The following is a 27597-nucleotide window of genomic DNA, read 5'->3' on the forward strand; positions in this document are numbered from 1 at the left end:
TTCTCGGGGAATGGGGTTTCTGATGAAGCAAGTCAGAGCGAACCGGTTGGGCGGTTGGAGGCTCAACCAGCATGCAAGATAATGAAAGCAGCGCGCTACCGGAGGGGGAAAGCTCGGCACGAGTACCAGGCACAGCAGTCCGACATTATTTGGGACGCCCGGACCGATTTATGCCCCTTGTCGAAACTGAACAGTGAAAGTTAAACAAAAACAAATTTTAATCGATATTAAATGTGAAAACTTTTTCGATTGCGCTATTTTGGGGACGGCCGGAGAGTTCGAGTGTATTTTCGCCCGTGTTCCGCCTTCATTCATGGGCGTTTTTTCGGGTGTTTTGCATCCCATACTGGACACTCACAGCGCACACTGTACCGTTGAGCAGACCCAGTGCCCGAGGTCTTCTTTCCGGTGCGTCTGCCTCTGCCGGATACTACTTCCGGATGTTGTTCCCAGTCCCCCTTCTGTTCGAGAGCCGCCAAACTGTTAGAGTTGGCTGCGGCACGAGCCGAGGAACGGAGAGTTTTTTTTTCGCTCTATCGTTTTTTTTTGGTCAATGTTTATGATTGTCATCCACTCCGGCTTCCGAAGGGGAAAGAGATAAAAGCCCATCCTGTCCACCGGAAGCGGCACCGAGTATCTAGGTTCCAACATCAAATTGTTAGGGGTTAGTTTTCCAAGAGTTTGGTACAGTGCAAAAGAAAAAACGAAAGCGGACATGAAACCATCACAGTAACTTATCCTCCCTGCCCCGTCCCGCCCCGTGCCTATCTTGCCCAAAAACCGAACCCCAAGCAACAACACCGGGAATCGGGCAAAGTATCGGAGAGTTTGGCGCATAAATCAACATATCTGATCGAACAAATTTGACCAACATGAACGCCCAAACACAATCGACTCCCACCCAGTGGACGAATTGCGATGCTATCGAGGTTCAGGTAGCAGAAGAAGAGCCAAGAGCCGAATACAGGGGGAAGGTAAAGGAAATAGTGAGGGATAAAAAATGTGCGCACACGCACGAAGTAATGCAAAGACTTGATCCTAGTTTTCATCAATAATGTTAATTCCTTTGTTTGCTCAACAAATCGATAGTGTTGCTGTTGGATGCTCAAACAGGTCAGAAGAAGTATTCGGCACATGCTGTGCAGCTATTGAGTGCATGAACTAACAATTCGTAGAGGCACAAAAAGAAAAAAAATGATCAGTTTTTTAAACATCCTACTTCCGCTACATGCTACAATTGATGATTTCAGGTAACTTACAATCAACCATTACGAATACTACGTGAAATAATCAGTAATGTTCTGCAAGTGTCATTCATTAATCAATTTCGAAAACATACAAATAAAAATGTCCATTCTTAAATTGAAATGAACGTTCGAATTTGCCACCAAAGTACGTATGTCAAAACCGATCGGTTTCAGAGAGAAAACCCTCCTTTTAGATTGTTTTTCCAACCTGTCCGTTGCATCACAATCGACCGTTCGACAATATTCATCAAAAATACATCAGATACCTTAACGGAGCGGGCAATTTAGATTTTTTGTGTGTACTTCCTGCCTTGAAAGGTAACATTTTATGTTGTTGCGCGTCATTTGGAGCTAATGGGTGCGCTGTGAATCAAGCGGCTGCAGCGTTGCAGAAAAAAACCGAGGGGGTTTCACGGGCTGGCGGAGTTCGGAGGAGAATCAACGGTAATTGGATTGAAAATGAGTCCGACAGCCGCCATGACGATGATTAATGCTTATGTTAGCGGTTTCTAGCGAAAGTGCGCTTCGAAAGGAGGGAAACACGAAAAATGTGACAGCCAACCCATCCGAAGGCCTCAGGTTTTTGGGGAGTAGACGCTCGCGGAAGGAGTTGTGGACGGGGGGTGGCTTCGAGTCGGTGAGTTTTCGAATTGGCATGTACGCCCATCATGCCGACTGCAATTGGCGTGATTTTGTAATGCATTAATGATAGCCCTTTCACTTCACCGAATCACGATGGCGGAAGTCCGATTGTGCCGCAATACGAGTACAATGACTGTGATCCCGGGAGCTGTGTTTACGAGTAGCTGAGCAGTCGGAGCCTCTGTAGCAGCTGACTCACGTTCCACTGCAGCAGGGGCGGTGTTTTGGCCAGGACCTTTCTTGAAGGTTCCTCCAAGCGTTCCTTCAGCAATCCGTAGCAATCAGCATTGTACTGAAAAAAAAGTGGACGTGAACGGGGAGAATGAATCAGAGTAATGTTCACTTCACTTTGGCAAAGAATCGAAAAACGAAGCCAAAGCTTTCGCACTAACACTTTGCTCCGAGGGACGTGGATGGAAAGCCAAGAGGACCTCCTCGAGCGTGTTCGAGCACAGCTCTTCCACTTCAACTAGCTGTGACTTAAGTGGCGTTATCATGATGGTCTCAAATTCCGGCTCGTGTCTCCCTTCAATCAGCTGGCGGCCGAGTACGAGGCTCGTTCGTCGATTGGCGAACTCATTCCACACGCACCGTTGAAGGTTGTGCGTCAAGCAGAAAGCCCCCAAACAGCGCAGGTTGTGCAGCTCCATTGGTTCGTGTTTGGGAACGGTCGCGGAACCAGCCTGCCAGCCAGAGGTGTAGAAGCAAGTGTCCACCTCGGGAAACACGTGTACGTTTATCTTAAGTAAATATTTGTCCAGCTCTTCCAGTGAAAACCATCCTGTTTCTGGGGCGATTCTTATGCCCGCTTTATCGTCTTTCGCTTCTTTTTGCCTAGAATCATCGCCATGACATTCTTGCACATGCACTCGATAGCCTTGCGAGGTGATGTAAAAGGATAGTTTCATTTTGTGGGCGCTTAGGGTGAGCACGGTGGTCACATTGGCACTAAGAAGATGGCGTTATTAGGTGAACGGTTCAGGGGTACATATTTCCGGTACTACTTACACTCGTCCGTGGCGACGCATCTCCCAGTGCAGGAACGGTAAATGGAAGTACTTTCTAGCGGCTAATCCGAAAATTCCCAGGCGATCGGTCCAAAACGTCAGCATCCGTTTGTTTGCATCGTACAGTTGACGTCGAATCGGTTTGGTCGACCATCGTCCCGGCGCATGTTCAATCAACGACAACACTTCCGGTGGGCCTTCAGTTTTCTCCGATGCCTGTTCTTGGGTTTCCGGATGCGAAGTGATTTTACCACGCACCGGAGTACTCTTCCGTTTGCGCTTCTTTTTCTCGCCCGAGGCCACCGACGATTCACTGACTCGTGAAAGTGACCTGTCCCTTGATCCAAGACCCAGGGGATACTTTTTCGTTGTCCGGATGTCAATGAACCGGCGTTTGATTCCTCTTACGGCAATTCTGCGCGGTTCGGGGCACTTGTCTATCGGAGGTGAAGGTGGAGGCACTGGAGGAAAGCTTGGTTTCAGCAGATCCCGCAGGTACTCAAGTAGTCTTAAGAAGATGGAAAACATTTTGCACACCCACTCTTCGGCTTCGTCGTCGAGCATCGTGTCTTGAGACTCCAACGTCAATACTAGCCGGTCCATACCTGCTCCCAGCTCATCGAAACTTGTGTCGGAACAATCCGAGTCCGGAGCGAAGTGCAAGGGACGATGTAACGGTTTTGGGGGATACAAGTAACGTGCAACATTCGGACGGGCTAATGAAAGCTGTTGCAATTTTTCATCAATTTCTAGGAACTCCTCAAAGTTGTTGGAATGGTTCGCTTCACTTCGTCCATCACCTTCGTCTGCGTCTATGTCCGACTGGTCGGGGTGGCGCATTTCACCAAGACCACCATCGTGATTGCTCGCTTCGATGATTCGATTGTACATTAGCATCATCTTGTTTCGTGCTACCTGTTCGCGGTCACGGCACATTCGGCGCTCAGCTCTTTTCTTTAGGACGGTATACAGTCGCTTCAGCTCGGCTCGGAATCGATAACCGTCTGGCAGGCGTGGAAGAATATGCTCGCGGATGAGGTAGTGTAGCCGTACTTCGGCCGGAATGTCCGCAAGGTCAAAGTCCGGAATGGTTGTTGGAACGCTAAGCTGGGATGAATCATTCTCCCGTGCGGAAAATAGCAGAGTCGCTTTGTGCGCCTCGATGTCGGTGTACCGAAGCTGAAACTGTTGAACTTTCGGATGGAGTCGCGCAAAGTTTTCACTTTCTTCCCATGTTTCCCAGCGGCAAATTGTCGGTTGCTCCCACCAAAAGCAATGCGTCGGGAGTTGTAGCTCTATTTTGATCAATTCCTCTTCGTCGACGGCGTGGAAGGCTTTTTCCGATAGCTCCAAACTAACTGGAACATTGGAGTAGATGAAACCGCGGCTTATCTCAATGGGTTGAGGCAACGTGTCGAAGCGGGTCAGCTTGTAAATCCCACCAATAATGCAGTACTCCCGTAGATTCATGTATCCTTCCTCCAAAGGTAGCGAGCCCGGAGCCACATTGGACAGCGAGGCCCAGAATCGGTCGGTTTCTTCGCGTTCGTACTCGGCATCTATGTCCACCTCGGTTTCATCCGTAATCACCGGGGGCTCCGGCATCACTTCGGGCACTTGTTTGACTTTTTTCCTGCCTTTTGTTGCATCCGCTTTAGGCTTAGCTTCTTTGACCTTAACGGAAGCCGCTTTTGGCGTCTTAGAGGACAGCGTGTCCGCTTCAGCATGTTTGAGACGCTCTTCCGCTTCGTATTCTTCTCGATGCTTGCGCAAAGCTGCTAGGCGCTTCCTTCGGATTTCCTGCCTTTCGTTCCACTCCGTTTCCTGCACCAAAACCAGCAACGAGGTGGAATCCGGCTGGGCAATATCTCGCGTTGGGTCCTGATTACTGAAGTGATCGAACTCCAACCAAAGGCCTCGGATTAAGAAATCTTTTAGATCTAGTGACTGGGGGCGGTGAATGGTGAGTCCGAGGGGCTCCATGTCGATAACTTTCATGAGAAAATTACTGCCGGAAAGGAACATAAAGAATGAATGCAAACAAGTTCGTAGTGGGAAAAAAGAATCTTACTATTCAGGTGGTAGGGGAACGGAACGGAAACTCCAAAGAAACATCGCTAGGACATCGGGTTCATCGAAGCTAAACTCGCTCATCAAGGGGTTGGAGGGTCTTGAAAAAATGGAAAAATGTATAACAGTTTCTATAACATCTTTATGGTGAAAAACTTTTTCCAAGCTCTCCTCTCTCTTACTCCATAGTCCGTACGATACTGCTACCAATTCGAAGGGTCATTCTGTCCAGTGAATCGGTAATGAACTTCCGGATTTCATCCCGAACTAACAAAACCTCCTCATGTTGCTTTTCTATCGAAACGTTTGCTATTGCCTCCAGGACGGCCAAGGCCTCCCGGACTGGCTTTATATAAATTTCGCGTATATTCTTTGCGACTCCATTTCTGTTTCCTTCAGAGCTACTTTGTGAATCGTTACTTGGTGAAGTAGGGATTGAAATATCGTCTGAAAGTGTCCAACCGATTAAACTTTTCGAACAGGCCTCTTCCTGAAGAAAAACCCATCGATAAAGAGTCTCTTGTAGCTCTGCAGCACTGTTTGGATTCGGTGTTCTTCGGCAAGACAAGAAATCAGTCCATTCTTTCCTGCTATTCAAATGCCCCTGATGATCGAAAGCAATTTTTTCAATCTCTATCAAAACACGAATAGATGTCCCAAAAGAATCGTTTAGAATGTGCTAGTGAAAGGCTTAAGGGGTATCTCAAACGCTGACTGGCTCCACTTACTGCGAAAAAATTTGCTTGTTTCTAACAATAACACTCGGCGTTGGTTGTATTCCTTGAATTCTTGAACAGCCTTTGCTCTTAACCGCTCCTGTTCAAAGCCATATCTCTTTGCTTCTTCCTGTCGAATGGATTCGCTAAATAAAAACACGATGAGAAATCCTTTTTGGCAAAAAAGGGCGGCAGATGAACTTCAAAGTACCATGAGCAACAATTACCTCAATTCTTCGGGAGATATTTTCGGTGCTACGACTCTCTGAAGAAAATCATAAATAATTAAAAATAACAAAAATGATTTAAATCTAAAAACTGGCAAAAAAAAGGCGGGTTTTCAATAAAATATAGTCAATATTACTCACCTTAGGCATTTTAGTAATGAAAACAGTTTACTTTGATAACTACAAAAATGTTATTTGATCGATACGAACAGTTGGATGCTTACTGTGGTTTACTTTTGTTGATATCATATTTTTGATGTTTATTATTTGCTTTTCATTTGCGTGAAAATATTGAGCAAAAAACATACTAAAAATAATTGAAGAAGCTTTTTATAGTTATAAATCAATTAATTATGAAGCACATAACAAAGCCTTTTGATTCCGTGATAAAATCCGTTCGTAAAATTAACGAGTAAAGGTTTTCATATGATAAATTTAAGTCACAGCTTCCTCGTTTAAGAATACCTGAAGCGGTAAAAATACGCTTCAACTGGTTGTAAAACAGCAAAGTATCCTCAATGTAAGTTTAAAGATACTAGAAGCTCTCGAAAGATGCGGAAGAAGCTCTCTGTCCTTGCTTTTACTTTCATAGAATCAACAAACTGCCTTTACATGGTTATGGGTAGGGCTACTAATACTTTTATGCCTGTCGCCCTCGAGAGATCTGTTGTGATTTCAATGCGATGTTTACAACGCTCTCACAGCACTATCAAAACTGGTGATAACCGTTGCTGAGGCTCTTTAACATTCGTTGGTTGACCGAAAATGGTCGGTGTAAGCTGTTGGAGATTTATTTCAACCTAAAAAGGCTTTTATCGAGCGTATAAATTCAGCTAGGCTATAAATTGAAAGCAAAACTGGAGTAACCCCTGAATTGGTGTATCAGAAGTAACAAAGGCAGGAAAAAGAAAGATAGGATAAAACTACTACATTATACACGTGTTCCCTAAGCACACTTTAAACCAATTTATTCCATCTTCTATCTTTCGTTGCGTGTGGTCAAACAAAGTGCAAATCTGTATTTGGCTCAACATTCAACTTGAAATTGATCCAACAGACTGTAAGAAAGTCTACCATAGTGGTAATAATGGTAAAATTAATGCATTTGATGGTTGCATATAAAACGAAAAAACGAGCAATTTCCATAGGAAACATGTTTCGAGTCGCGTTTGAACTCTACTGAGATCCAGTCTTGCGCGGATTTGGTGCTTCGTGGGTTAATGGATTCTTTTGGCGCTCTCTGCATATTCTAAGCCTTTTCCTCGCGGGTTTTTTCTTTTTTATAGTGGGCAAGGCCTCGCCAGCACTTGTTATTTATTGTACAATAAATTACTTTCAGTATGAAATAAATGAGAATTATAATCGAAAACAAGCGAATACGAATTGTTTGCGGTAGCGGAAATGGCGGTTTGTGTGGTAATTTTTCCCTACCGTATCGTTGCTTTTTTCATTACTTTTGCCTTTTGTCCCACGCTGTGTTCCGTACTCTGCACACATTTTACCATTGAGTCTGGGCCGAGAGAACGTAATGCAAGCGAAAATTCATTTATTACAATCGGGGTGATTAGTTTCGCCGTATGGTTGTGGGCTAACACGACAATGTTGGGGTTTTAATCGTTCATGTTATTTGTTTCAACAAGCTTGTGGTACAGGCTCATCGACCGAGCTACCGGGTATTTGAGTAGGGATGTTTTTATGCTTTAATTTTTACAGGATCTTTCGCAATCCCTGTGATGTGGTTAGCTTAGCTGAAAGCAAGCATTTATATATTGTTTTAATATGATCAATGTAGTGAACTGCATTGATTGTTAATGATATTGTTTGTTTGTTTCATTGTAACGAACTACGAATGATGGATAATATGAAGTACTTCTTGTACTGTTTCAACAAATCATGTTAGGTCCATTTGCTTCATTATGAAGATGACACTTGTTTCGGGTTTAAATAACAATAAAATCGCTTGTTTATTTGAGCATATTCTTTGACAAGTCAAGTTTTTCATATTATACAATTTCTATACTGATCGGTTCCTGTGAAGCTGAAAATCATAGTTCAAATACTGTTTTTATAGATCAGAAGGCAGCAAATGTTTAAACGATAACGAAAATGAATACAGTGAAGTAAAACTTTCCAGTAGAAAAACCTATCCAAAGTGTAACGGGGAAACATTTTGCACCGATGCCAATTGCATCATACATTAAAAATGAAGCGTCTATACTTGTTCGTCTCGGTCCTGCAGTGGCAAACTGGTGGAAGTAAAGGAAAAAAATAATTCAACATGGAGTGGTCGGGGAGGTATTTCATCAATCAACCAACCAAGCATGCTGGCAGGCAATCAACCCATCGCCCCGAAACCCAATTGCCATTCTCGATGGCCATCCATAGCGAGTGCAACAAAACGTTCCATCCTTTGTTATGGAAAAATATTTGCTCATTTTTTCTCGCTCACAGTGTCCAGCTTCGGGAGCTTGATGAGCGCAAAGGTTTTCGCGAGGAAAATGTATTTCCTGTGGCCGGGAACCGCTGCAGCTGACCATCGGAGCCCCGATTTCCCGGTTGCTGCATTTAAACTGCATTTCTTCGTCTGCCGAGAATCAGAATATGGGCACTGGGTCCGGGTGCATGGCCAACGAATGCTCTCTGCTATTTGTATGTGTGTGTGTGTGTTTCTGGGCGAATGTGAACAAACATTTTCACAGTTTCCAAAATAGCCAGCAGCCTTTCGCTGTCATGAGCACAAACACTTTCAAACAACACCGTCCTGGGGTGGTCGGGTGCTCCAGAGTGTGGTAGTGTGGAAACCGTGTTTTCGTGGTCGATTACACATGATCCCCCTTGTTTCCTCCTGGAACGAAGGCTGGGGAGTGTTGAATTTGTATCAATTTGGCGTGAAATAATAAAATTACTCGCAGCTAATCGGAAGCGGCTCTTCATGTTTCCACACAACCTCGAACCGTACCGCTTTCAGCATAAAAATATTTGACAAATTTGTGGCGTTTCAAAAGTCCGATACTGTAGAGGTAATTTGTAATCTGGGAATTATGGCACATCCCATGTGCACACTCAAAGAGGTGTTTATTTATGACTGGAAGCGGAAAATCGATTGTAATGTTTCTCATAAATCCATCGTTCGAAAAGAACGAGAGTTCAGGAACGAAGACCTCAGTCTCCCAGCTGTCTTGAGTTTGAGTTTATAGAGTGCCCCCGAGAAAGATAGCGAAAGCTTATCGGGGTAACCTTCAGCATATTCTGGCTTTCGGGCCAACGTTCCTTGGTGAAAAATTAGTGCCGTTCATGGGAAAAAGAGCTCAATCCCGTAGCTACATGTGGAAGGCGATGGCAGCTCCAATGGATTTGGTTTTCTTTTGCTCCATCACCGGCCTTCAACACGTTGGACATTATTTATCAAGCTGTTTGTTTTGCGGCGAATGGGTGGTGAAAATGGAAAATGGACGCTTTGGAGTTTTTTTCGATTTTGCAAATAGTTGACGCCCGGAGTCGTGAAGGTCGGATGGTCCGCACGCCGGTCGGTGATCGATCGCCGTGGGGCACGACAGTATTCCACTATGATTGAGCACGGTTGGGAGGATTAGCAAATTACGTTGTGATTAATATCGCAATGGCCTGAAATAAATGTGCCTCGAAAGTGAAACGAAATCTGTTGAGGTAGATGAAAACGTGGTAGATTAATCGCAAATGACGCCGTGCTAATGATGAAGCATTAAAGATCAACTTTCACACTCTATTGTGCCTAAAACTGGATTCAAAGCAAGCTTCGACAAGACGTTAACCATGGTCAAATGGTTCATGCTTTTAAGTTTCGAAATTACTTTTTTCACGCTAGACGCTTAAATTGGTTCATTGAAATCATTAACAGAATTTTAGGAACCTTGTTTGCTACAGTGCGTTTGTTTCATGGATTGATGTATAAGGTCGATGAAATTTTGCTACGTAAAACAACATGTGAGTAGATCAATACCATCCGAGGGAAATGTGCCTATCACACATACGTCGTTTTAACCGGAACTACACTACGAGGGACGGCTCGAGGCATAATTTACATTTCTCCACCCATAACTCGCTGCAAACAAACGGAAAACCAAACAAATCCATCCTGTAGTCCCCGACTAACCTATCCTAATCGAGCAAGTCGAATGTTTGTATATGCCCAATGTTCGATGACTATTGGGAGTCGCATAATTTATGTGCCTGTATAAATCCACTCGTAGGCCGTGGAAGCCCGCTCTCGGCGGGGTCGTTGCCGGCGTGTTTCGGGCAGAGAGCAAGAAAAATCCTAGACAATGTAAAAACAGCAAAAAACATCATACATCAGCGCCGAACAGGATAGGTCGCTGGGAAGCGATATTTTGATCCGCAATAACATCAACAACGGTGGAAAGGAGGAGGAGGAGAAGGAGGAGCACACCGAACATTCGGGCCATAATTTTCTTGCGAATCTCCATCCATCTCCATCATTTGCTGTTTTCGTCCGGCTGCTCTCCCCGGTTCGCCGAGGCCCAAAGGCCTATTTGGTCCGACCGGTTGCCGACGGCATTAATCCTGCAAAGCACGCTGCCTTCCGTTCCACTCCGAATGCTTGCTCCCTTCCTCCCGCCCTGTTGGACGACGAATAAAAACAACAACATTTTTATTTACAACCCGTTTGCTCGCAGTTTTCAAGTTCCGGGGAAGGAACGGGTGGTCCTGGCACGTCATCGCAGACCGCCGTAGGGATCTTTTTAATAAACCCATAGCAGATCGATAAATCCTCCGACTCGCACATACATCAACCTCTGGTACCGCAACGAATCGTGACGGAGGTCGAGGTTTGTGGATTGTGATAGACGCACACCGGCGACTGGCGCACTCTTTTTTTTTATTTTCCCGACATTTTTTTTCGCTCCTCCTTTTACAATATTCTGCCCGCCGAAATGAAGTTGGCGTCCCCCCGTGTGGCGTCGTGCTGCAAATCCTGATCTGTGCAACAGCAAGTGTGCTGTGACGATGCAGAACGCGGCGTTGCTGTTCATGGAGGAGATTTATTTTCATCGCTTTTGGCGATGTCACACACGACAGCGGCGATGCTTATCGCCCACTCGTAGCTCAGACTCCAGACTTTTGTCAACTATCGTCCTACTCGTTTTTGCCGACAGTTCGTGCTGTGGCGCATGAAATCACGACGGTTTGCACGAACGGGCAAAGAGCATGTCTTCACACGAGCACGTGGACGATGACGAAGCGCGCACTTCAACCCAGTTCCACACGAAACTCACAGAAACAGAATCAAATAGTACAAGTATATCCTAGATAATCAGAAATTGCACGTATAAATATCTGCTACCATTTCGTTGAACGCGTCTGCCAATCATGCGAGCTTCAGCGAGCCGTAAACCACCATGCGCCTCCATTTGGAGCGAAATGTGAAGGGGAAAGGGAGGTAGGTATCTTTTGTGGTGGCAAGTTTTCGATTCATGATGTTTCGATTTTCTTCTCCATTTGCCCGTCCATTCAAATACATTCACATTGAGCACTCTTCGAAACCGTTTCGAAAAGTTTGGTCACGGAGGAATGACTCGATTTAAGCGATTAAAAGATGACAAAGACGCACTTTCGTTATTGAAAACTAATCAAATCATCCTGTGGATGGATGCCTGTTGAATGAATAAAGGAATAAATGAATTGTAGATACGTGGTACTAACGGGAGAGTTAAAACCAGATAAAACCATCCAAACCATCACCGTTGAGCAAATATTAAATTTTATTCCTACATGAAAGTTCAAATTGAAAAAATGAGTTTACTCAATAACATCGAAACCAGTGACATAATTCATGTATGCTGACAAACAGTACAATGATTTCAAACCACAAGTTTATTCCGCCGACAACGAGAGGTTTGCGGGATAATTTATGTGCTTGCAAAGCAAACTTTGAATATATTTTGTATCAAATGGTTTGCATAAAGGAAGTTGAAGCGTGTTAGCCGTTCCTAATGATTGCAAACGCATAAAGCGAAAAAAGAAGAAAATTACTTTTCCATTCCAAACATTCAGCCATTCAGCAAGCGCATAATAAACTCTTTAAAGCAACCGATAATAACTCACCGCATTCGATAAATTTTTGCCACCCGCCGGCTTGTGCCCCCCGTCGTGTTCCGAAAATTATTCAACGGTAGTTTATTATTGGATTGCACCGGGGGTACGTGACTGAACACGGAATTGCAAGTGTGAAAAAGCGAACACAGTACCACCAGTGTGTAGAAGCATCTTCAGGCCATTCTGCATTGGTTCGATTGGGATGCAGTATGGCCGCCAACGCCATTCGATGAGCTTTCGGACGCGACGAACAATCGACCAACCGTGCGGAGAAGTAGATAAGAAGGGTGAAGCAGGCAAACAATGGATTTCGGCCAGAAACACTTGGACCCGGGGGGCGGACACGGCGAAAGCGGTACTTGAAAAGCGACAACAATGAGGATGAATTTTAGATATGCTGGGCCAGTAATGGAAGCCGGAGGTAACGAACTTGAACAGCCGAAGCGCAATGGAGTGGTGCTGCCCTTGTGTAGGACAGGTGTGGCAAACAAGAAATATTTCAGTCTTTCATTCCTTCACGGCCCAGAAATATGAATCGACGGGAGTAGGAAGACAAAAATCGAGCAAATGGAATTTCCGTTCACAGGCGCACGTTTCCAAGTTGGCTCGGAGGCATACTTTTCCGTTCATAGACATCAGTTTCCAGTGAAGAAACTGCGACTCGCTTGAAAAAGAGGATAGGAAGGCTAGTTGAAACTCTAAAACATCCGGTTGCATCCAGGCCGCAATGGTTCCTTCTTGTACGGACAAGGGCTCTCGTCTGTTTGCATTAGCCCTGCAGTGGTGGTAGCCGAAGCCAAAGCCGACGCCGAGCCGTTGCGCTCGAGTACAAGTTATTTCAGTCAGTTCAGTTTATTCTGTAGAACCCATGTGAAGTACCGGCCTGGTGAGGCTCCCCCGCTGTCTCCACCTTCGCATTCCTTTGCCGGCGCGAAGCGTCTTTGTTGGCGTGAATTTAGGTTCAAGAATTTTCCATCTGCTCTTCAGTGACTGATACATTGACACACCTCTCTAACAATCTGCCAAGAAAGCTGAGTGCCTACATCCGTTCCGCAAAATTCCTGCTCGAGCCTCTTTTATGGCACATTCACGTTTTATGTGCAGCGAACGATAGAAAATGGACCAGAAAGTAATACGTAAGAGTTTCACGAATCGAAAGAAGATTGTTTTGAAAAGTTTGTTTGACATGTGTTACTAGTACTGTTATATATTTAAACCGTTTGTGGCTGTTGAAGTGCTACAACATTACTTAAGGATACCGGTGAATGTGGATGAAACATTACCTTGACGGGTCAATTTACATAAGCTGGTTTATGTTTACTGTGCGTTGGCAACAAGTATTGGCCACATTCCTCTCTAGCTTCGGAGAAAAAACCCTCACAAATCATGTCCATGGCAGCATTCTCAGTGGCAAACAATTAGTCAAGCGTACGGCTTCTGGTACTATGCAAATACCGCGAGTCATTCGTTGAGTTGAGCTGTTGCACGAAACAAACGTTCCATCAGCGAGAAGTGATGCTTGCTTTTTGCTGTTTCCCGTGGGCTGAGGATTGGGTTGATGTCTCCACCCTTCGATGACAGCATCCCTTAAGCGAACGAGAGCCACCTCTCGATGGATGGATAGATCGATTGCTGGGTGGAAGAGAGAAAAATCACTCAACAAATTATCGCTATTAATGGCTGGTGGCCGAGCCTGTCTGTCCGTCACTCATAACCATAAATCAATCGGTTCGGTTCAACTCGGTTCCATCCAGTTAAGCCGAGCCCGTCCTCCCATCGGTCCGCCGTGACAAAACCCAGACAACCCCCATTTCCAGTGGCGGTAAACACTTTTGCTAATGACATCGTTGTCATCCAAAGTGTCCATAAATCGTATTTAATGAGCTTGAACATCACTCAATTTCAAAAGGCGACAACTTCTTGCCTGCACGCAGGAAAACGACAAATCAAGCGCCGGAACTGGGTTATGAGTGTGTGTGCGGTCCTTATCGTGGACCGTCCGGTGAGGGTAACGGGCGTATTAGCGTATTCGCTTTAGGTATCCTTTCAGTAGAAATTAAACGGCAGTATTGTTTTTTCTCTTGCCATGCTGCGTTGCGTGATGCCAGCAAAGCTTAATAAACAAAACGTCATAGTGCAGCGTGATTTCAAATGTTCGAGGCAGACGAAAGGCGTACCTTGATGACCAACGTACCAATTATCTATTCTCCATTATTTACCACGTACGCCTCTACATCGATAATAAGTGCATCGACACCTCTCGCAAGTTGATGGTCATGAAAATTTAAGCTTATTTCCTTCAGTTCTTATTCTGCTTAATATTCTCCAACAAATGACGATAGGCTCTTTTTGTTGATTGCAGGATATATGCATAACGGCACGGTGGTGATAATATTATAATCACGCTGTTGTTCACAGTGGTTCGAGGAACAACCCGGGCGAGTTCTAACGAGTTCCAGTGTCGGGGGCCTGGCCGCCCGTTCAATTGATTATGGAAGTATCAGTAGCCCATGCCACGTCACGTAATTTGCATAATTAGTACACAACTTACTCGTGGTGTTGAACACACCGCCAACAAGCAATCTGTGCAGGGTGGAAATAAATTCATGCGTCGTATGGATCCACCACTTCCATTCCATCAATCCACTCTAACCTACTGACCGAGTTAGCTACGTGTTGTTTTACGTATCATATCCACAACACGTTATTTCAAGCGGCTTGGTAGTTCACTCTTCACAATAAAATATTAGTAAGAAATGCAACTAAACTTAAACTCATGGAAACGTAGTCCCATTTGATGTTTAACATTGCTATTGTTTTCTGGTTTCAAAAACTACTAAAACTTGTTTGAAACCCTTGAACATTCTAGCACATGAATGGCTGTTTCAATTGTACTTGGCCAAACATGAATTCAACGAGCGCTGCATCTAACGTCTATTGGACATTGCTCACGTGCGTTTAATCTTAATTATGAAATGCTTGTTCAATTTGCTAATGACTGTCGCACGCTTCCTGAGACTATTCCGGCCTCCATTGGACAATTGTTAGGCAGAGCTAGAATCACAGGGTAATTGCATCGAATAGACAGGCAGCTGTCGGGTTGTCGTCTGGCAACGTCAAACATCAGATTTTCAAGCCACCAGCAAACAAAGATAGGAAGACGAGGAGTTCGGCTCGATGCTGTCTCGTTGAAGAACTTGGAAGCAGAAAGCCCTCGTGGGCTCATCTTTAAATGAGCTAAGCAGCAGCTGAAACAACGTCTTCTGTCACCTTTGTGGAGGCTGGAACGATTGTCCCAAAAAGCCGTTTCCGAAAGCTGCCATGGCAAACAGATGGCAGACGGCCCCGGAAATGCATGTTCCAAGAAAACCCTGCCCCATCGCCGCATAATTGCTTCATCACAATCATCATCATCGCTGGCCCAATCATCCGATCCGCATTTCGTCATCGGTGGCGCAGGCGTTTTCCGAAATCGGGTTTGTTAAGCTCCCGAAGGCTTCCGATCAATACGAGAAGGATAGCCAACCCGTCCCCGTCGTCGCCGGTTCTTGTCCAGCGGGAACGAAGCCATGTTTATAGGAAAAACAAGATTATCTGCTGTGCATAATAAGATTGAATTTGCTCAAGCTTCATCTATCCCTATCGAAGAGCCGTTTCTCTCCCACACTTCCAATCCTGATGTTCATCTTTCTTCCTCCTCCACTACCTGTGCCATCAGGACAACAGATGACAGAGAAAGGAAGCCAAAGGCGACACCGACTTATCGAACTGCAATATCAGCCTCTTCCGAGGGGAAGAGCGTGCGTTGGTATTTGCCAATTTGATTCCTTTTTGTTGGTGTGCATACAACCCCGCTCGAAAAGGCATTTGAACCGGCTTAATCTGAACCGATCAGATGTCAAGAGCACATTTCGGAACACTTCTTTCGTCGATCCGGGATCGATTTGGGTATCTGTTTCCGCGACGAAAGTTCTGCCATTTGTACAAGTTGCGGCACGGCACGGTGAGGGATTTTGTTTTACTTTTTCACGCACAGATATTTAGTCAATTTATTTTCCCGGGGCCCAGAATCCGGGAAAATATATCGTGTATCAAACGATTGATAGGTGAGATTGGCCCATGTCATTTGTAATCGAAACATCATATAATCGGTTTTCTTTACCTTTGACTTACTCCCTAGGAGCGCCGATAATCCAACGCATTAGAGATGGTCGGAAGGAGAAGACAAAAAGCCCCATTCTTTCCCGTACAGTGTGCCAGTTCCAGGAGCATAGCTGGTGCCCACCTTTGGTAGGCCAGCAGAGGTAGACAATCTGTACGGAATAAATCGCTTACATTATAGGTTGGTGAGTGCCGATTTATCATAGATACCACCACGGCTGCGTTCTTTTTGTCCAACAATGTGAAGATTATCGCTGCTGGCCAAAAATTTTTGGAATACGGTCAAGATATGGCTATCAATAACGTGACCTCTGTAACCTCCAGTAACCAGTGAATAAAATGGCTGCAACGGGGAAAGCAATAAAGCATGTGCTTCTGTCCAACATTTATTGCTGCTCTTTAAAAAGATAGTTGAAATTGTAGTGAAGTGAAATATCGATGAAAGTAAAATATCACAAAAAGTCAGCTATTACAAAACTACAAAAAGTTTAACAATTTCATACCATGGTTGATGTTAATCGTAGCCATCGCAAATAGAGTATAAAACAAGATGTAAGAAAGGCTGGTTGGTACGTACTTGAACTCTAAAAATTATAACGTATCAATATTCTATAGGCATGGAAAGCAGCATGTAGTTTAAAAAGAATAAAAAAAAGAAGTTAGTTTGATAACAACGATCGTAGATGTTCTAAATATTCTTCGAGCAGTCACTTCCTCTAGTAGAAGTAATCCATTCCTGTGTCCCTGCACCATAGCAAGTTCCCGATAACCAAGTTTACAGCGTCCCGGTTGTGAAAGCAAAATCTTGAAAGTATGGGAAAAGATGGCTGGCGAAGTCTACGCAGAGAAACTCGTTAAACTCTCACTTACTTTTGCCCTTGGAGGACTTTTTTATCCTTCGTGTGTTTTTGTTCGTCCAGCTTTATACCACGGACTTTCTTCTCTTCTATCTTCATATTTTTGGTCCATTTACTAAAAGCATCGAAAAGCTTTGTACCCTTTCGAGGACGCCAAGAAGATAAAAAATAAAATCTGAATGCTACCCAAGCATGACACGAACAAAAAAAATAAAATCATCGCCAATACCCATCGGAATCTTCTCCATTCCGGTAACACCAATGTGGGCACCAAACATACCCGCACACACTCGTACGTCGCGCAAATATATTGAATTGGTTCAATTTGCATACGAACTAGGAGCTCAATAAAACTCAAATGAAATTTTCCATAATCTAGCCCAACAAAGACGCGGTCCGACCCGCTGCCAGAAAGTGTGATGAGCTGAATTTTGCCCTTTTCTCTAACGAGCGCTGATAAAATGTGTGATATATTTAGGTGGAAAACAACTTTCCCACTCTCTTTGCATATTTTTTCACGATATTTTTATTGCTACCAGCAAAGTACCCGGTAGCGCCTAAACGAACACTCTGCGTTTCTTCTTTCATGTTTCGCATTCTCTTAAAATCGTAGTTTCTTGGAAAGTCATTAATTTTTGTGTTTGTAAGAGTTTGTAAAAAATCAAATAATATAACTTACAGATGGTACAGTGTGACGCTATAATAATAAATGTGTTTGAAAAATTAAAAAAGTAAAATAACGCGAAATACCCGTAGATCATGTTACTGACGTTCGGTGTGTAGTGGCAACTGAAACATGGAGTTCTGTGATTTTGATGAAAAGTGAAGAGTATCTCAAATTTTATGTTAACTATACATGATCCACAAGCTGGAAATTTGGAGCAGAAAGACGTACTAAACCATAGCACAACAATGATTCCCATATCAGTTGAATGAGGGGAACAAATATATTTTGTCGGAAATTAAGAAATTTACTAGAAATGAAGGCCGCCCTAGGAGTAGGTGGCAGTAATTATACCCGAAATTCTTTGTGCTTTGTCGAAAAAGCTCTATGAACGTCATTTTCCTTACGCCTTTTATTCTTTTTAACTTCAACCAAAATGCACAACCCCATCAAAGCCGTGTGGTTTCAGTGGTGCAGTCTTTCGATGGGCTCAGTGTTTTTAGCGGAAGACGCTTTTCACCAGCACTTCAATAAAGTGCACACAATTCGTCGGAAAATACGTCGAGTGCTCCAACGCTGCGCACAATGAATAACATACGGGACCAACGAATATCAGACAATCCCACGTGAATGTTCCTTTTGCAGGCGGCTGAAGCAGACCTTAGAGGAGGCTCTGAAGTGCAATGTTTGGATGACTTTATGCCCGGGAAACGCAGTGCACCCAAAGTTGGGATCCTTCGCGAACAAAGCCGAGCTGGCTTGAATATAAGTGAAATATTTCCTGCCTTTGTTCGAAACTTTTCCTCCGCAAAACCTGATAGGTTTGCCTTCTCAAATTTTGGGACCAGAGATTAAGGGTCCCCCGGTTATGGGTCTCCTTTTGATGGCGTTCGAACTAGGCATCTTTGTTAGCGAGATGCGATTATTAATTTTTCAATTTCGTACCCTTCCTTGTAAAGTATTTTTTATTGTAAAAATCTGACATCTTTAATAATGAAATATGCTTTGTTATGCTGAAAAATATTATGTTACGACTGCTGCCTTCGTTCAATGCATTGTTACTATGCTGTAATATTTAAGGCTTTTTGCATTTGTTCTTAAGTCGAAGCTCCTACAAGTCATGTTATCGTTGAAACTTTTTCACAATACATCCGATGACAAATGTAGGCTTAATGATTATTTGTATTTTAACACAAATCTAATGAATAAATAGAATAAGAAGGTAGCCTACAGAAAGTTTAAAACAGGAATTCCTTCAAACCAAACTTTAGCAACTTTCCATACGAACTACGTACTACGAAATTCTAAATCCTTTTTGAATGTAATTTGTATCACCCTTTAATATAGCGACAAACACTGCAGCAAATAATGTTGTAGTAATGGTGATCAGCTTCTCTAAGTAGAATTGGGAAGAATTCAATCAGAATTCAGATTTTAAACTCCATTCACGTTGCTAAAGGTTTTTGATTTTACTACCTACATGTGTGTGCATTTTTCTGTTCTTCAAGAAAGTACAATTCAAAGAGATAGACATCCTAAGGTATCCATCCAGCCTTTTATGTTGCGTCGTCAACTGTGAAGAACAAGAGAAGCCATAATAGAAAGTTTTCAATCAAACACGGGATTCATTTCCTTATAATTCTATCGTGCCATTTTTCAACTCCCCTGTGGAAATTTTCACCAAATGTTCTCCCTCTTTTCTCTCCCAACGAGTGACGTTAACTAGAACGATTGACCGGAAGCAGGACGACCAGGGATGCTGGCGGAATATCAAAGCTGGAGGCAAAGTCGAGAAACCAAACTGCGAAAAGCAGCGGCCATATTCTGCGACCAACGAACCGAATCCGTTGGCTGATCTGGAGGGGAAAAATGTGCCGTATAAACCCCTTTGATTTCGCAGATCCGGTTTGCTACCGACATTCCATCTTCCGGCCAGAACGATGTTGGCACCGAGGCCGAAGGGAAAGACGATGCTGACAGCAGAAAACAACCCGGAACGAAAGGGCAAAAGCGGTATCGAGCTAGTCGAGATGGAAAATCGAAATTCAATCATTTTACTGTGTGTCGTGCCCCATTCGGTCGTTTCGGGTGGGTATCGTTTTCATTTCCTGGCCCAAGAAATCTTTTTGAAACTCACTTCTCGCTGGGACTTGCGAAGGGTTTCACTGCTTGGGGCTTCCTTGGCTAAGGAAGATGGTTGGCTGATAGGTGAAAGTGTGTGCGGTTTGTTTGGAAGTAAAAGCTGCCTTTGAACTAGTGAAAAGAAGTAAATAACACGACTTATCTGAAAACAAGCTTTAGGGCCAGGAATTGAAAAGCGGGATTGCTCGTGTCGATAAATGTAGACGGGCTTGTTGACATTCAACTTCTTCAATATGACGAAAACGAATCTTAAGGAATTTTCTCGTAATTCTGATTGTTTGATAAACATTGTAAAAAATTGAAGGATCTTTTTTATAAAAACCCCTTTTTTTAATTTGATTCAAAAAAAGTCATTAATTGGTAACTGGTAATACGCATTTATAATGCACGTAGGGCACATTTATGAAAGAACCATAATCAAGGTCCGATGAGTGTTTCCACTTCAAATGTTGCCGAGCAAATCATTTGCATTGTAAGTTGATGTCACGCTGCAAAGGAGTCATCCCTTAAAACTCGTGTATTTAATAAAAAAATACTAATCTTCATAGCACCATCTAAAGCACCTAGATGTATAAAGTACCTCACATTTGGGAAATTATTATCCCGTGCTATAGAGCAAAAAAACCGCTTATCTCCAGCAAGCGATGTTAGCCAATCTCCAAGAGAAGATTATTTGCTGTCGTGACCGAGCTTGGCTCGCAGTTTTCTATATTGTCAACCGTGGCGCACATTTCCAAAGGCGGCGTCATTGAAAACGGCCGGGTTTAATTCCAGTAAAAGCAGCTCGTCATGCGTGTTTCCATTTGCGTTCTCGTTCGTGCGTGCGTTCCTGCCAGCGCCTGTCTGTGAAAGTGAATATTTTCGTCGCGTAAACGCTAGGTGCTGGCTGGCTGGCTGCTGGCCGCATAAAATATGGGATGGCGGTGATCGTAAAAGTAATCATAATACATTATCATTATCGTAATTTTAAATCTTGCGTAGAAAAACATCTACCACCAACGCGCGCGCAAATTCGTTACACCATTTAGTGGTCATGGCCAAAGATGTGCCCTCGTACGCCCTCGTACTCGAGGGTACTTGTTCAGTCGGCTTGTCGGCTCGTCAAAACCTGGCACCAAGGCTGCTGAGGATGATGATAATGATGATGATGATGCTACTGCTGATGATGGCCGTCGAGTGATCTTGCTTTCTTTACGTTTTCGAAGCAACACTCACGTCTTTTGTCGCACAGTGCAACCGGAAGTAAGCGAAGTGCTCTCGCCGGTGAAAAGTACACACCCGAAACCCATTACAAGCGGGACACGGGACTTCTCTCCCACATTACTTTTTTTCTGGTTATCTGTAACGCTAGTTATGGTGAGAAACGAGTGCTTCAGTTCCGAAGTAACATTCCACACCGGAGGCAGAGTCGTGTCAAATAACGAGGGTGTCGATGATGACGAGGGCAAAAGGCGGGGCAACAGGCCATTGAACGCAACAGCAGCCTTTTTGAATTGCCCTCCTAACTACGTCCCCCCATGCCGGGATCGAAATGCGATAGTACATTAGCCAAAGCACTAATAAGCCCACTACATTATGTATTTTTATAAGCTCAAGAGTCCTTTGCCTATGAATCTTATTCGTCGTTGAATGCTTCATGATGGTCGGCTATGTTTTCGCTTCGAACATATATGGTTGGAAGGTTGCCGTTTAAGGGGTAATAAACTATTTAGCACATAAGAAAAGCACTAACTGCTGGTAATGGATTTGTCAAAAGAATTCCGATGAAGTAAAGTGAACAACTCGAAGGTGAAAATAAGATGATTAACCATGGTTTGTTGTAACAAACAACCAAAACATCAATATATGCACAGTATCAGCTTATGTTCGATCCACTTGTTTCTTTCCACACTGCCATTCGATTGGATCTGGCTATGAAAGGTATGTTTGTTGTATCAGCGACCCTTCAACGCAACTTTTCGAAAGTATTTCATTTCGTTTTAATCATGAATTGTAAATCGTCAGATCCCAGCTTGGTCGCAATGTTTGCAAATCCCTTTTTTACCTGCGCCAGAGTTACGGCTCCATCGTCTCCATCGGAAGCCGACGATATTCCTTTTATCGTCGTCACGTGGGATCGGGTCGGCCGTTGCTAATCACACATCGTATTGCCTCGATGAGTAAAGCTCCTGAGTCCCTGAGCTTCCAAATGCGCAGCGCAAACATGCGCCATCCAGCCAAAAGCGGCTTTCCGTCTTAACCGATGCGGGGCGAACATTCCAGCCGACTTCGCGGAAGGAAATCAAAAGATGGGGAAGAAAAAATCTTCTCCGTTTATTATCTTCTCAAATAAATGGAATTGACTTCTGCTCATCGTCGGCCGCAACCACTATTCTGCCGGAGTTGTTAGCTGCCGGGAGTTGTTCGCGGTTGCTTCAGGTTCGAAGCGGCCCCGGGTACACCCAGTGACTGACGGAATATTAATTTAAAGAGCTTAAATAAACTTTTGCCACCCGCCGTCGCGCCGCCCCTCCTCCCGTGGTCGTTCTCTGTTTTGGTGAGGAAAATCTCTGGAAAAATCGTTCGCTTAACATTCGCCGCCCTTCCAGCTTCTCATCATCCAGGCGGGTTATTGCGCCTTTAGGGATCTTTTTTTTCCCCTGTTGCCTCTGGCATGTCTTCTGCTTCCTTTCAGCAGTACGAATTCTCTCCGACACCCCTCCGGAAAAGCTCCACCTAGTCCTAAGCTACTTGCGAGGAAGGGGCACTGGCAGAATTTAATCAAATTCTTTCCACAACCACCCCAAGTTTTCCCACGCCAAAAAACGTAACGGACCGAGCTAAGACCGCTTTCGACCCTCGATTTTTTGTCTACCTCCGTTCATTTTTCCGACGAACCGGCGCATGAATGGTCAACGGCTGATACGCGACGGGTGTCTTAGTCCGTGATGTCCTTAAGAGAGTACATTAAAACGGTTCGTAGAAATTCTAACTCAATTAGTAGTGAAAACCTGAAAACATTCTCCCACGACTGAATTCACATCAGCTTCCGACGCCTTGGGACGGTTCACTGCGCAGCGATACAGGCTTACCGTATTGTAGCGGCATATGGCCACATTTCGTCTTTTCCGAAACGACTCGGAGACGGAACGTCTTTAAACTGCGGCATCGCAGAAACACCTGCCTTTTAATAAAGTTTGGCCCTCATCCAGTCGGCCTAATAGAATTCGAGCACATTTTTGCACCACATTCTTGGTGTTTCAAATTTTAACGCTTGTGGAAAACTGACATGAGTGTAGTTTAGTTTGTCTTTCGTAAGCTTCTTTTAATTTAATGAAAGCAACTAATCTCCTTCACTAATTCCGGCCATGCCGTTGGGGTTTTCGCAGAAAGTTGCCTATATATTGTAATATTGGGGATATTTTTGGCCAACTTTACAAAGAGTGTGGTTTTTGCGTGTCCCTCCCTGCCTTGAGTTTGACCCCCATGGGCGTGGCCGAGCGGTTTGATTATTGTGAGTTCTGTTCAAATTTGCTACTTGGAGCTGTCACGAAACGCCTTATTCTTTTAAAATTGATTTTGTCTTGCAGCACCCATGGACCTATAATTTGTGCATAATTTATCTTTAATTTTAACAGATAGACGTTTCCTATAAATCCCATAATGCCGGTATATCATGGGGAGAAAGTTCAACGAACCGGCACTTCAAACGTCAATCGTTTCTCTAGGACCGTGAAAGGAAACAGCGCGGCTTGACATGGCGTAGCTCACAAATTCTCGAGTACTTCTCGCAAATCTGCGCGTTTCCACCGCCTTGTTGAAACTTTCCGGCCAGTTCAAGATATAGGTTCAAAGCAAGACGTGGATCGAATTTACATGAAAAGCGTCAAACTAACTTTTTCTCGATCTTGTTGGCCGGGTTGCTTGTGTTAACTTCTCTCTCCTTCCACGGTGATGGGAGGGAGGGGCTCCCTTACGATCCGACACGTTCCAAGTACCGGCGCCCGTGTGGTTGACGCGGACAAGTTGCGAATGTTTAGCTAATTGAAATTGATCCACCGGTTTGCCGAACGGTCGAACTGTCGAATGAATAAACAACTTCTCGAGCAAGTGGTTCTGCGACACTTGCGCAAGTGGGGGCGAGCAATTATTCAGCAAAATGTCGACTCTTCCCTCCCGAACGCTGGTGTGACTTCTTCCTTGGGTGGTGAGTAAATCCTTTCTAATCATTTCTCCCTTGTTGCGTCAGCCCTAAGCCACTAACCAGCATATGGCACCCATTTACGGGTGGGAGTTATTTGTCTGAACATGTTTTCCACTGGATACAATTTCAAAGTGCTTTGCATGCCCTGCTTGCTTGCTCGGTACGGCTTCTGCTCATGGATGGAGAACGGAGATGAGGGGACGAACCGAAGGGGCCTTACTGACGTAATCGACAGGTTGCAGGAGGATGTGTTTACACATTTTCCCGGATGGCAGCAAGCGGATTGTCACAAACGGGGGAGGGTTTTGGAAACGATCCTTTTATGTTGGTTCAGTTCGTTCACCGAAGGGTAACGATGACAGTCGATTTTCATAACGAGCACAAATGTGTAAAATAAAACTCAATGGGCCTGCGTTCGCTCGTTTCGCTCTGGTGTCACCAAAACCCGGGGAGGTCCTAACCGGTGGGCCGTTCTTGCGATCGGCGTAACTCCTCCACCTCGCATAAGACGCTGCAGTTTCGCCGAGCGGATCAAAACACCTTCCACCTATGTCGGTGCCATTGAACGAGGAAAAAACACTCAACTCACCTCTAACTTTGCAGTGCCCATACGAGGAAAATAGGAATACGAGGATGAAAAACCGTTGGAAACGAACATATTTGTTTTGTTCGCCATAATGGAACAAAGTTTCATACCATGCTTTCCGGGTGTGCAAACTTACCTTGCTTCCGAATCGCTTGGCATGCAGTACTGCAGGACTGATACGACTCCTTTATTTTTTCCCACGCTGTTTGGGGTAAGTGTTTGTCATCACCACACCGGAGATGATCTCTTTTCCATATTGCGTCCCCTGTCGATGGCAAACACATTTTCACTGCTACTACCGCGAAGAAGAGCAACGAAAGGCATTTGGGTAATGTTTTTATTCCCTGCCAAATTTTCCCGGTAGCCTCCGGTTGGCGCACCGTAGGGAAAATGGAACCTTTGCAGTCCATTTTCCCCCATGCTGCGCTTGTTTTTGGCCCGAGCGATACCGTTTTATGTCGTGGCTTCGCCGGAGCGTTGACGACCGTTACGATTCGAATTTTCCATCCCCGTTGTCGTGAGGGGCGGACGTGGAACTGGGAATCCACTTTTGCTCAATATTTATGTAGTCAACACCGTCACGTATCGATCGAGGAAGATTGTTGTCGAATATTGGAAACGATGGATTGGAGGACGCGATGTTTTTGTTTGTCACCGTTTGTGCGCTCCGGTGTATATCGATCGATTCGAACACTCTCGCGAAAGTGAACACTCTCCCATGATGCACGCCGGCACAGGAGACATTTTCCAGTGAAACAATCAAAAGTTATGGCACCCTTGTTTGTCTGGCAAAAATTCCAACCTTTCGTGATCAGCGGGGTGGGCACGCGTGGGTTTTCCGTTTTGGGAATTTACTTTTTTCCTACTCCAAATATTCTGATCCCTGAAAGCATTTTGCCGCTCCTTACAAACCGACAAATTCCAGCACTATGCTTCAGCATTGACGATTGAATTAACGAAAAGCAGCAGGAACCTTGCGTGGCCTACTAACGTTCAACAACACATCAAACGGCCGTACTAGAGGGAAACTTTCGCCCGCCACTTGTGTTTGTTACTGGGATTTTGCCTCGTAAAATCTTCCCACCAATCTGATAAGCATCGTTAAACGACAAACTATCACCAATTACGCCAGTGTTCGCCGTTCGTCATACTTGAGTGCGGTTGGTTGCGCGAAATTGAGCTCAAACAAATCCAATTTCGAAACAAAAGTGCAATTGACTCGACATTTGCTGTCCTTTCCAGACGCGCCGGCACTCGAGGGAAATGCTTTGCAAATGAAATTTGAGTGGCCAACTTTCGTCGCTTCGACAGAAATGAGCGAATTCTATTTGCTTCGTGAGCAGCAAAGAAAAAAACGGTGAATTTGAACCGATGTTGTTTCGTATTTCAAACGGAACAGTAAAACACCTTTTTTACTACAATTCGAAAGAGAATTTGATAAAATGGATGTCATCAAATGTAGAACGTTGGTGAATGGTAGATTCATAACATGCTTCGTTGTGTCGGCATCATATGAAAATGCTTGTAAAATTATTTGGTTATCACAACCAACAATGAATAATTTCGGTTCATGGATACTTTTCCACACCGTTTGTATCGTCCCAGCCCGCCGGTGCCCAGACTGCATACTGTCCTCTTTTTCCTAACCATTATAAAAACGCGCATAGATGTGCTGCACACCATTAATTAAACCATCGTCGTACGCCATATGAAATTCCGCACCGAAGGATGAGCAATGTTGGTGAACACGCCCGGCAGTCCGCTGCCACATTCACTATCGCCCCACGACACGATGCCGTACTGGACACCCGCCTGTACCGCCGGACCTCCGCTGTCCCCGTCACACGCATCAACGTCGGCACCTCCGGCGCAAATCATGCTGCAACGAGAGAGAGAGAGAGAGCACGAGCAAGCGAAACGTCACGAAATGTCGCGATAAGATATGTCACAGATCAACGATTGCAGGGATTAGGTCCGGCACGTACTCGTCGGTAATATAGCCGGTCCAGCTTTCGTTGCACGCCGCTCGAGAGAGGGCTTCCAGGCGCACCAGCTGCAAGTTGTCGACCAGGTCGCCGTAGGGAACCGCATAGCCCCAGCCAGTCACCGTGACGTTCGCGCCGATTTGCCACTCGGCACCGGAGGCCAACGGCACGACCGCCCGACCCGGTCCCACCATGGGCGTCCGGACGCGTATCGTCGCCACGTCCCACTGGAACTCCATCATGTCGTAGTCCTGGTGCAGATGGTAGTAGAACACCTCGTGCAGCGACCCTCCCCCCGAATAGTTGCTGCTTCCCGTGAGCACCGCAATCTGTCGAAGAGAACGGATGAGCGAACGGTGGCCAAAGAACGCCGGCGGACGGCAAGACTGACTTCTTCATTGTTCGGATACCAGTCCAGGCAGTGGGCAGCCGTCAGCACCCAGGCGTACGAGATGATGGATCCACCGCAGATGTGGCTGTTCATATACCGCAGCGATACCTGATAGGGAACTTCCTCAATGCTCGTCTTCACGCCACCCACGATTCGCGAGCTCTTATCCCGATGCTGTGCTGCAACCAGACGGGGGACTCGGTTTATCCGTGCCCTAACCTCTTCCAATGAGCGTGCCCGAGCGGATGCAGCTGTTAAATGTTGGGCAAAAGTCAATCAAGCCGAGTTTAAAGGGTGAACATACGATCCCGACGATTCATTTCGCGGTGGAACTTACAATGAGCGAGATTTAAATGAGCGCAACAGATGGCCACAATGGCCAACACTGGGAATGATGGACTCATCCTGAAACCACCCACAAACCCACTCCAGTGCTACGATGGCAAAGGCAAGACTTACACTGACACTTGCTGGATTCGACCGAACCGTTTTGCAGTTGGAAGAATCTTCCCGACTTTGCTTAATAAATTTCGGTGGTTTACTTTATCATCTCACGACGCTATTATCTTTATGAGTCTCTCAGAAGATCATCCCACGACATGGTTGTGAAGGGTATAATCGCAGCT

The 27597-nt window shown here is 44.9% G+C and overlaps 2 protein-coding genes across 2 annotated transcripts; both read right to left on the reverse strand.

Annotated features, from left to right (window-relative positions):
* Window positions 1-2043: 2043 nt before the first annotated feature.
* On the reverse strand, window positions 2044-6059 carry LOC131288965 (uncharacterized). Its single transcript, XM_058318150.1, has 7 exons — window positions 6051-6059; window positions 5695-5812; window positions 5149-5599; window positions 4968-5066; window positions 2898-4904; window positions 2282-2837; window positions 2044-2181 (listed from the first exon to the last, which is right to left on the reverse strand). Exons 1-7 carry the CDS (start codon window positions 6057-6059, stop codon window positions 2044-2046), a joined length of 3378 nt encoding a protein of 1125 aa, XP_058174133.1.
* Window positions 6060-26281: 20222 nt separating this feature from the next.
* LOC131288973 (trypsin iota-like) lies at window positions 26282-27375 on the reverse strand. Its single transcript, XM_058318158.1, has 4 exons — window positions 27309-27375; window positions 26972-27222; window positions 26581-26909; window positions 26282-26474 (listed from the first exon to the last, which is right to left on the reverse strand). The coding sequence occupies exons 1-4, from the start codon at window positions 27373-27375 to the stop codon at window positions 26282-26284; spliced, it is 840 nt and encodes a 279-aa protein (XP_058174141.1).
* Window positions 27376-27597: the final 222 nt, after the last annotated feature.

This window comes from Anopheles ziemanni, chromosome 3 (genome assembly GCF_943734765.1).
Source record: "Anopheles ziemanni chromosome 3, idAnoZiCoDA_A2_x.2, whole genome shotgun sequence".
NCBI classification, from domain to species: Eukaryota; Metazoa; Arthropoda; class Insecta; order Diptera; family Culicidae; genus Anopheles; species Anopheles ziemanni.